Source organism: Mus musculus, chromosome 4 (genome assembly GCF_000001635.26).
Source record: "Mus musculus strain C57BL/6J chromosome 4, GRCm38.p6 C57BL/6J".
Lineage (NCBI taxonomy): Eukaryota > Metazoa > Chordata > Mammalia > Rodentia > Muridae > Mus > Mus musculus.
The window spans coordinates 112,634,237-112,646,240 of NC_000070.6; the positions used below are offsets into that span (position 1 = coordinate 112,634,237).

A 12,004-nucleotide genomic window follows, 5' to 3' on the forward strand; every position below is an offset into this window, starting at 1 on the left:
ATATCGGATAAAATGGACTTCCAACCCAAAGTTATCAAAAAAAAAGGAGGGACACTTCATACTCATCAAAGGTAAAATCCTCCAAGAGGAACTCTCAATTCTGAATATCTATGCTCCAAATGCAAGGGCAGCCACATTCATTAAAGACAATTTAGTAAAGGTCAAAGCACACATTGCACCTCACACTATAATAGTGGGAGACTTCAACACACCACTTTCATCAATGGACAGATCATGGAAACAGAAACTAAACAGGGACACAGTGAAACTAACAGAAGTCATGAAACAAATGGATCTGACAGATATCTACAGAACATTTTATCCTAAAACAAAAGGATATACCTTATTCTCAGCACCTCATGGTACCTTCTCCAAAATTGACCCCATAATAGGTCACAAATCAGGCCTCAACAGATTCAAAAATATTGAAATTGTCCCATGAATCCTATCAGATCACCATGCACTAAGGCTGATCTTCAATAACAAAATAAATAACAGAAAGCCAACATTCACATGGAAACTGAACAACACTCTTCTCAATGATACCTTAGTCAAGGAAGGAATAAAGAAAGAAATTAAAGACTTTTTAGATTTAATGAAAATGAAGCCACAACATACCCAAAGCTATGGGACACAATGAAAGCATTTCTAAGAGGGAAACTCATAGCTCTGAGTGCCTCCAAGAAGAAACAGGAGATAGCACATACTAGCAGCTTGACAACACATCTAAAAGCTCTAGAAAAAAGGAAGCAAATTCACCCAAGAGGAGTAGAAGGCAGGAAATAATCAAACTCAAGGGTGAATCAACCAAGTGGAAACAAGAAGAACTATTCAAAGAATTAACCAAATGAGGAGTTGGTTCTTTGAGAAAATCAACAAGATAGATAAATCCTTAGCTAGACTCACTAGAGGGCACAGGGACAACATCCTAATTAACAAAATCAGAAATGAAAAGGGAGAAATAACAACAGATCCTGAAGAAGTCCAAAACACCATCAGATCCTTCTACAAAAGGCTATACTCAACAAAACTGGGAAACCTGGACAAAATGGAAAATTTCTAGACAGATGCCAGGTACCAAAGTTAAATCAGGATCAAGTTAATGATCTAAACAGTCCCATATCCCCTAAGGATATAGAAGCAGTCATTAATAGTCTCCCAGCCAAAAAAAGCCCAGGACCAGATGGGTTTAGTGCAGAGTTCTACCAAACCTTCAAAGAAGATCTAATCCCAGTTCTTCACAAACTATTAAACAAATAGAAGTAGGGGGAACTTTACCCAACTCATTCTATGAAGCCACAATTACTCTGATACCTAAACCACAGAAAGATCCAACAAAGATAGAGAACTTCAGACCAATTTCCCTTATGAATATCGATGCAAAAATCCTCAATAAAGTTCTCGCTAATCGAATCCAAGAAAACATGAAAGCAATCATCCATCCTGACCAAGTAGGTTTTATTCCAGGGATGTAGGGATGGTTTAATATACGAAAATCCATCAATGTAATCCATTATATAAACAAACTCAAAGACAAAAACCACATGATCATCTCCTTAGATGGGGAAAAAGCATTCGACAAGATCGAACACCCATTCATGATAAAAAGTCTTGGAAAGATCATGAATTCAAGGCCCATACCTAAACATGATAAAAGCAATCTACAGCAAACCAGTAGCCAACATCAAAGTAAATGGTGAGAAGCTTGAAGCAATTTCACTAAAATCAGGGACTAGACAAGGCTGCAAAGTTTCTCCCTAACTCTTCAACATAGTACTTGAAGTCCTAGCCAGAGCAATTAGACAAAAAAAGGAGATCGAGGGGATACAAATTGGAAAAGATGAAGTCAAAATATCACTTTTTGCAGATGATATGATAGTATATATAAGTGACCCTAAAAATTCCACCAGAGAACTCATAACTGATAAACAGCTTCAGTGAAGTAGCTGGATATAAAATTAACTCAAACAAGTCAATGGCCTTTCTCTACAGAAAGAATAAACAGGCTGAGAAAGAAATTAAGGAAACAACACCCTTCTCAATAGTCACAAATAATATAAAATATCTTTGCATGACTCTAACTAATGAAGTGAAATATCTGTATGATAAAAACTTCAAGTCCCTGAAGAAAGAAATTAAAGAAGATCTCAGAAAATGGAAAGAACTCCCATGCCCATGGATTGGCAGGATCAACATTGTAAAAATGGCTATCTTGCCAAAAGCAATCTACAGATTCAATGCAATACCCATCAAAATTCCAACTCAATTCTTCAACTAATTAGAAAGGGCAATCGGCAGATTCATCTGGAATAACAAAAAACCTAGGATATCAAAAGCTCCTCTCAAGGATAAAAGTACCTATGGTAGAATCACCATGCCTGATCTAAAGCTTTACTACAGAGCAATTGTGATAAAAACTGCATGGTACTGGTATAGTGACAGACAAGTAGACCAATGGAATAGAATTGAAGACCCAGAAATGAACCCACACACCTATGGTCACTTGATCTTCGACAAGTGAGCTAAAACCATCCAGTGGAAGAAAGACAGCATTTTCAACAAATGGTGCTGGCACATCTGGTTGTTATCATGTAGAAGAATGCAAATTGACCCATTACTCTCTCCTTGTACTAAGGTCAAATCTAAGTGGATCAAGGAACTTCACATATAACCAGAGACACTGAAACTTATAGAGGAGAAATTGGGGAAAAGTCTCGAAGATATGGGCACAGGGAAAAAATTGCTGAATAGAATAGCAATGGCTTGTGCTGTAAGATCGAGGATTGACAAATGGGACCTCATGAAACTGCAAAGCTTCTACAAGGCAAAAGACACCGTCAATAAGACAAAAAGACCACCAACAGATTGGGAAAGGATCTTTACCTATCTTAAATCAGATAGGGGACTAATATCCAATATATATAAAGAACTCAACAGGGTGGACTCCAGAAAATCAAATAACCCCCTTAAAAGATGGGGCTCAGAGCTGAACAAAGAATTCTCACCCAAGGAATACCGAAAGGCTGAGAAACACCTAAAAAAATGTTCAACATCCTTAATCATCAGAGAAATGCAAATCAAAACAACACTGAGATTCCATCTCACACCAGTAAGAATGGCTAAGATCAAAAATTCAGGTGACAGCAGATGCTGGCGTGGATGTGGAGAAAGAGGAACACTCCTCCATTGTTGGTGGGATTGCAAGCTTGTACAACCACTCTGGAAATCAGTCTGGCGGTTTCTCAGAAAATTGGACATAGTACTACCGGAGGATCCAGCAATACCTCTCCTGGGCATATATCCAGAAGATGTCCCAACCGGTAAGAAGGACACATGCTCCACTATGTTCATAGCATCCTTATTTATAATAGCCAGAAGCTGGAAAGAACCCAGATGCCCCTCAACAGACGAATGGATACAAAAAATGTGGTACATTTACACAATGGAGTACTACTCAGCTATTAAAAAGAATGGATTTATGAAATTCCTAGGCAAATGGTTGGACCTGGAGGGCTTCATCCTGAGTGAGGTAACCCAATCACAAAAGAACTCAAATGAAATGTACTCACTGATAAGTGGATACTAAACCAGAAACCTTGTATATCGAGATATAAGGTACAATATGCAAAACATATGAAACTGAAGAATAACGAAGACAAAAGTGGACACTTTGCTCCTTCTTAGAATTGGAAACAATCACCCCTGGAAAGAGTTACAGAGACAAAGTTTGGAGCTGAGACAAAAGGATGGACCGTCTAGAGACTGCCATATCCAGGGATCCATCCCATAATTAGCCTCCAAACGATGACACCATTGCATACACTAGCAAGCTTTTGTTGCAAGGACCGTGATATAGCTGTCCCTTGTGAGACTAGGCTGGGGCCTAGCAAACACAGAAGTGGATGCTCACAGTCAACTATTGGATGGATCACAGGGCCCCCAATGGAGGAGCTAGAGAAGTATCCAAGGAGCTAAAGAGATCTGCAACCCTATCTGTGGAACAACATTATGAACTAACCAGTACCCAAGAGCTCTTGACTCTAGCTGCATATGTATCAAAAGATGGCCTAGTCGGCCATCACTGGAAAGAGAGGCCCATTGGTCAGGCAAACTTTATATTCCCCAGTACAGGGGAATGCCAGGGCCTAAAAATGGGAATGGGTGGATAGGGGAGTGGGGGGGGGGAATGTGGGGACTTTTGGGATAGCATTGGAAATATAATTGAAGAAAATATGTAATAAAAAAAGAAAGATGTATTTATGGGCATGTGTATTTACATAATCCATTGAACACGTATATTTATATATAAATGAGAAAAGAAAAATCTAATGTATTTGTTAATGTATTTTCAATTTCATTGAGTTAAAAAAAGATGATGTAGTATTTTTGTTAAATATTTATGGACTCTAAAGAACATGTTTAAAGTAATTGTAATTAACACAAACATTAAAAATTGTAGTTTTAAGGAAACATTTAGGCATGTGTTCCATTCATTGAACATAATGAGGAATCAAGTAGGATGACAAAGATCACAATCAAATTTAATCATGTAGGAATTTGTTACTGACTCATTGGATGGCAAGCTGACAAAATTCCAGTTTGAACTCACTTGTTTACCAGGCATGAGTGTTTATCAAGGAAAAGGAACTAATTCCTGGAAGTTATGTGTATGAATGTAACAGCTAAATACAGATTTATTTCACAACAAACAAATATTCAAAATGGTGTAGGAGAATTCTTAGCAGTCTGAAAACAACCTCCTGATAGATATAATGACTTGTTTTAGATAGTGTAGAATTTTTATCTTGGAAGAAAGATATAAAAATTTATATGAAGATCCTATAAAAAACTTACACCTACCTTAGTATCTAGATATATTCAAAAATCTGTATTTCATGATTCAATGAGCACATTAAATTTAGTCAGTGCATATATGGTGACACTTTAGACATGTGTACTACAGCACTGAGCTGGAATGACTTTTTAATGACACTTGGAAGCCTACATCTGAGCATTAGGGAAGATTTAGATCTTGATAACTTCAAAAGAGTTGAAAAGTCTCTTTCTTTCCACCCAGTGAGCTTATGAGTCAGGATAGATGATGGGAAGTAATGAGAGACATGACCTCCATGTACCTTTGTGTCAGCACCACAATAAATCTTACATGTTTTATTTTCTCTCTGTTCCTGTCTTGCTCTTTTTCTCCCCACTGAAACTGACCCTTCATACTTGCCTAGGCCTGATATTCTAGGATGGTAGGCTATTAAATTATAGCAAGATTAAAACAAATCACCATTCCAAACTAGGTATGACCAAGCCAAGTTTTCTCAGTAATAAGATTTATGACTCAATATTTCAGGTGAACTATTTTCATGGAAACGTGTTTGGATAATGATTCTGACTACAATAGGATTCATGATGATAGCCTTCTGCATGACTTATTGTGTTCAGCAACATCTCTTATATGGTAAGTAGGCTGGAGTGTGGGCACCATAAGTGGAAGAAGGGGAAGTTGCTAATGCTAATCAATCATTACTTTCCAAAACAGTTTTTTCAGTTCAAAACTCTTGGGTCACATGTTATATATGTCCTTACCAATTTTTGGTCCTACATCCTCTGCTTTTGCAGATGAAGCTTTTGACAATGCTGTTTACAAAAGCTGGCATTGCCATTACTTTAATCAAGTTGAAAACATTTTTACCTATGGTGATTAGAGAGCAGTAAAAAGTGACTTGGGTATCTCATCACCCAGGCTCGAGTGAGAACTTTAGAAATATAGGGATTTATCTTTGAATTATAAAGGATAAAGTAAGTATCCTGTCACTTAGGATATTGTAAGTAATCCAAAATAAGCTCATTGGTTCACTAAAATAGACTTAGATAGAATCACTGATTCTTCTTTATGCGTACACTGTTGAAGTGAATAAACTACTTCTTTGATTGTTCTTTTTTTTTTTAATTGTTTAGTTTTGTTTTGTCAAACCAGAAAAAGTTGGGGAGGAGTGGTTACCTACACTATGCAATGGTCAATGTGAGTCTGAACAGCCAATCTGAGGATAAGGTATCTGTACAAACCAAACTCCATATCTATATCTTTTCCTATGAGATATTGAATTTTGAACCTATTTTCTTTAGGTAGACTTGCATGTTCTTTGGGATGAGATATGAATTATGCAACCAAGCCTTAGCTATCTGAGAGTAGATTATCATTTGGGAAAGATAGCCTTAGTGTGGAAATTTTTCTTTACATTCCATCAGGTGGAATGCCTCATTGGTACATGTGCTGTGTTTCATGGACTTATGGAGATGAGCCCCAAATGTCTGGTTGACTATATATTGCAATCTCTAAAAGTATCTGATACTACAGAAAATCATAAGAAAGCTCTGTAAGCAGTCACTTGTCTATTCCTTGGGTGATAATGCGTGAAACTGAGGCTTATCTGCCTACCTGGAAAGAATTTTCCCACATGAGTGAAGGATGATGATATAAAAAGACAGGGAAGTTGCTATCCTTCACACTACTCTCAGATTTGACAGTAAAAGATAAACCAAAGAAAGATGAGAAGGAGATCTGAATTTACCACTTCTCACAGCTGGTGATTGAAGAAGTTGGATCTTTGGTAAGGAGATCTCCCTTATAACAGAAAACTTAGAACCCACTGTTCTAAGTTATATATACATACAGGTACACCTATACACATACACACACATACACACATATAGATTTATAGCTACACATGTAGATATTGATATAGACATATAGAGGAAACACATGATAGAATATACCCATCATCCATGATTTTTCATTTCAGGAAAAGATACGCAATGATAGGCACTCCAGAAATATTTATAGAATATCCTCAATCTGGACTGCTTAAAATTGGGAGGATTTTAAGATAAACAGCGAATTTCTCAGGACACGGATTTTGAGGCTGTGGGTCATGGGAACAGATGGGAGAATGTCGTTATCACAGAACTGAAAAAAACAGTTATTTAATTATCAATCCTGCATAACCTGAGGCAATACAAGGACAGCAGTCTGGATGGACAGACTCTTGAGAGATGCTTTAAACACTTAACCATCTCCAGCCAAGGTTCTCATAATTATTAGGGACAGGAAGAAAATTAAAAAATAATAGTCATCACCAAGGAATGTTGTTAAACAAGATGTGGTCAGTGCCCAGATTTGCAGGCCATCAAGAATCTGTTTATAGAAACTCAAGGGAAAAAATCACTTCCTTTGAAGTGACATTTTTGTAGTTTTCCTGAGCCCCATGGTGGTGGATGTGACCTTTGTGAAATAGAAGAGACTTTGACAGATCTGGATGACTTACATTGTTATTTAGATTAGGTTGTTAAAAATCAAATGAAATTAAGATGGAATAAATAGAGGGTAATTTAGATGAAAGGGTCTGCTAGGTTCACTCAAAGACAAATGGGACATCTGGGATGCTAGGGGATCTTTTCACCCAAATACAAAATGTTATATATCAGTAAACTTCTAGCAGACTTTAACACCTTCTAAAGAGTTCATGGAAGGCATAAATGTTAAAAAGAACTTAAGGAAATTATTGAGCTTTTTATAGAGATAGGTTATTATCCCCTACCAGATTATATGATATTTCTTCCCTGAAAATAAGTACTCTGGAAGTGAAGATTTTTATCCATCATCTTTCAATAACCAGATATGGCTAATAAAGAAAAGAGATTTTGGTGTTAGATCAGAGCTGGTCAGAACCACAGAGCAAACTGCAGTGGTAGGCAGAGCAGGCTAAATATTACCCTATTCCTCCTTAGGTCTGAGCCAGAACAAGCAGCACAATATGACACAGCCATAGGGACATAGTAGCATCCCAGACTGTGAAGGCCAGATGGATTATAGAATATGATTGGATTGTAGATTGCTACATGAGTAGTCTTTCATATTCATGTAGTTGTACCAATATGGATTTTTATAGTCATGTCATTGATATAAAGAATGAGATCTTTTAATGCAGTATTAGTTCTTGTTCATGTTTCTTTATTAGTGTTCTTTCATCCCTACAAAACCAATTGACTCTTGTTTGAAGTGGATAGTAGTGAGTCTTCAAAGATCCTGTCCACCCCATGTAAAATATAGTTCATTATGTAATGCTAACTCATAAATGTCATAGATTTGAAAGTATGTGTGAAAACAATTAGGGAGTGTTTGTCAAGACAACGTATGTAAGTAAAAACCAACAAGAAAGACACTGCAAAGATCCAAATGGATGTTAAATGAAATTCTTTTTTGTTTGTTTGTTTGCTTTTTCTGAGACAGGGTTTCTCTTTGTAGCCCTGGCTTAATGAATGGAGGCACTAACTCTCTAGAAAGTCTCCGAGGCCAATGAAGTCCCATGATCTCACAAACCACAAGAATATTTCTATTGCTGTTAGTTATGCTGAAACTAGATGATAAAAACCTGTTGCTAATTATATTCCACCATTTGTCTACATAATATGAAAAAATCAGGATAGGAGAAAACAGAAAGTTCCCTCCCTGAGTCCTGGCTTTCATTGTGCCAGGAGATCCAATATAGACTACTTTTGTTTAGATAAACAGTTTTAGAGTACCCAACATATCACATTTAAAGCACTTGTGTTTCTACCCATAGAGTACTTCTGCTACTAGAATGTAGAGGGGAATCTGAAAATTTCAATCTCTGTGGAGATTGCTAGCAGTCCATTCTCCTGAACAAAAGTGACATCTGTTATAACATAGTGACACAATTCTTAGCTATAAAGTAAAAAATATTATGCATCTACACAACTATATCCAGAGTTCAAAAAAAGTCTTGAAAATGAATCAAAGGTATATAAGAACTGGATGAAAGGATGGAAGGTTCTGTAGTTCTTTCCTTTAAATAGAAACATTTCTTCCTAGAGAGTGATCAAAGACTCATAACATTTAGGAAGCTAAGGAAACTTAAAAGGATCAGAAAGATCATGCAACTTAGATATCTCATGATACTCATACTCAGTATTGTTCATAAAATCATTACAAATACTTCTGAGGAAAAGATTATTTTAGTGGAAGATGAATGTTAAGCACAGAGCTCTAAGGAAGCAACTTTCATGAGTCACTATTTACGCTGGGAAGGATATTTTTTAGTTATAAAGTTATCCTTGACTAATGCAAGTTTTTCCAAGTAACTCCAGAAACGTATTGGTCTACCAAGTTGAACTTGGGTGGAATACATTTTTGTTCTATTGTAGATGCTGTACCTGGGATTGTTTGTTCATATCTCCCCATGAGAAAACATACAGCAATATCTGTCATAAACCAAAAATTAGAACTTTGATATATCTAGTGTTACTAGTACTGGTTAGATACTCCCCAAAACTCTGTCAGTATATAACAGATAATTGTACATCCTGATTTATTGAGGCACTACTTAAAATAGCCAACCACTGTGAGATCAGTTTTGATGTATGCAAACAGAGGAGTACATAAAAATATATAAGAATGTGATATATAATGATGGTGAAGTTTTATTCAGCTATCAAGAATAAAATTGTCATTTGAAAAGCATAAAGTGAATGTAACCAACCAGGTAATTTAACTGGTAATTTAAAGTTTAATATTTTAACTGATAGACTCAGAAATGCAAATACCACAATTTTCCACATTTGTGGATGGTAGAGTTTACATAGATACAAATAAATCAGTTAAAATAAGTATGATATTAATGCTAAAATAACATTCTCTGGGAAGTAAAAGAATCATGAAGTAAAAAGGATTTTATTGTGGGGTGGCAATATAGCCAATGATTAATGTTTATCTGAATAAAATATATTAAATAAACTCATCACTATATGTGATGATATGTGGGAATGAATATATGCCAATAAAATTAGTATTCTCAAACTCATGTATATTTTTGCCATAGGTCTATCTTTCTAGAACATATTCAGATCCTCTAGATCTCCTACAATGAATGGATTATGGCCACTCGCTAATGATCTGGAAACTGAATCTTTCTGCATTTCCCTGAAGTTTCTGAGTTTCTTCCTTTATGTTTCTAACTACTCTTCTGAACACTGCTATATTACTGAAATAGTCGTCAGTTTCAACCTGTGCTATGGGGCATGGTGTGGGATCACACTTTTGAAAGCCACAATTTCACAACTTTCTTTATGCTAGATAACACTTGTAAATATAAACATTTCAGAAGTTTTCTTTTTATTGGTATTATCGAAGATTTTGACATAAGCATTTGCAATTAAGAGACAGACATACACATAAACACACATACACACATGCATGAGCACAAGGATATATGTACATATATGTGTGCATATGAGCACACATGCATGCATGTTCACACAGAGAGAGAGAAAGATGGGGGAGGGGAGAGGGAGGGGAGAGGGAGAGGGAGAGGGAGAGGGAGAGGGAGAGGGAGAGGGAGAGGGAGAGGGAGAGGGAGAGGGAGAGGGAGAGGGAGAGGGAGAGGGAGAGGGAGAGGGAGAGGGATAGAGAAACAGAGTCAGAGAGGAAAGTGAGGAAATCTTTTGAAACTTTGAAATAAAGTGAAATATCTCCACAGAACAACACATGTTTTAGTACTTCCCCCCAAATCCCATCTGAAAACCAATAAATACAAGCATATAAGCACCATTTTCCTTCAAACAACCAACGACTAAAGTTTTCTAGCCAAAGGATGCAAACTACCTATGGCAGTAAATTCTCACATTATGTAAATTAGGGTATATTAGGCAGTTTAGATGTCTTCAGAATTATCCTCTTTTCTGTATCTTTAAAACTTAGAAAAAACAATAAGTAAGACATGACTCTGTCTCTTCCTCTTAGTAATGCCTACTCACGACAAATGAGATGGAATAGTGGAAGCATTAGCCATTTTCCACTGGGCTGGCCTAATCTCAGTCCCAAATGGGCAACACCTTAAAAACATGTATCCCTTTTATTCCCTTCCTCTTAGATTCTAACAATAAATCTTCCCTTATTCTGTGAATATAAGAAGACAGCATGAAAAAGTAGCCCTTACACTTGTACACTAACAATGTACTCTACACACACACACACACACACACACACACACACACAAGATCTTGATTTCTTGATTATTTTTTCCAATGTAGAGTACAAACATCACGTGATTATAACATTATTATTTTTTTCTGAAGGTACCTTCTCTAAGGGGAAATGTCATTGGTTAAAGAGTACAATGATATTCATGTTTTCAGTGATTGCAGTTACAGGAGTCATGCTCATTTTGCATCTAAAACAAAGAGGTACGTATGAAAAAGGAAGATTCCATCCTGTTAAATTATTTTCCCAACTGCCCAATAAGACATTTAGTAAAAGAAGAATGATTGTTTCTTGAACTTCAGGAACAATAAGCATTAGAGCATACCTATAAGATCTAGATTCCAGCGCCCTGGATTTTGCAAGCTTAATAATAGACTTAGCTAATTATCCTGTTAATTAATTTGGAGGAAGATATGTTGAAGAACTGGGAGGATGCTGGAGTTGTGGTGGGAGGGGGTGGTCAGTATAGACTGTATCATACTTGTTCTAAAGGAAAGATTTTTTTTTCAATTCATAGTGTTCTTCACACAAATTCACATTCATCATCACCTAATAAATTGCTCTGAATGTTTTATACATTTAATATATAAGAGATAATAGTTCATACATTAAACTTCTTGTCGTTTCAAATATTATTTAGGTGTATAGGTTTTTCTGCCATTATGTGTAGTGCCTGTGGAAGCCAGAAGATGGCGATAGATTCCTCAAAATGGGTCTTAGCCATCATATATGAGTCCTCTAAAAGAGCAGTCAGAGGAGATACAGAGTTCAGCGTGGTATGGCCATATACAACCAACCAGAGTTCCCAGGGTCTAAACCACAAACCAAGGAGAACATTTAGAGGGACCCATGGCTCCAGCCATATATGTAGCAGAGGATGACCTTGTTGGGCATGATTGGGAGGAGAGGCCTTTGTTCCTGTGAAGGCTCAATGCC

The 12,004-nt window shown here is 36.6% G+C and overlaps 1 protein-coding gene across 4 annotated transcripts in view; it reads left to right on the forward strand.

Moving 5' to 3' along the window:
• Skint2 (selection and upkeep of intraepithelial T cells 2) overlaps window positions 1–12,004 on the forward strand; it is a 38,651-nt gene that overhangs the window by 20,639 nt on the left and 6,008 nt on the right. For all 4 annotated transcript variants that reach the window (XM_006503185.2, NM_001285965.1, NM_001285963.1 and 1 more), the window contains exons 5-6: window positions 5,360–5,467; window positions 11,164–11,271. In XM_006503185.2, the coding sequence (XP_006503248.1) occupies window positions 5,360–5,467; window positions 11,164–11,271 (216 nt within the window). The remainder of the gene's footprint in view (window positions 1–5,359; window positions 5,468–11,163; window positions 11,272–12,004) is intronic.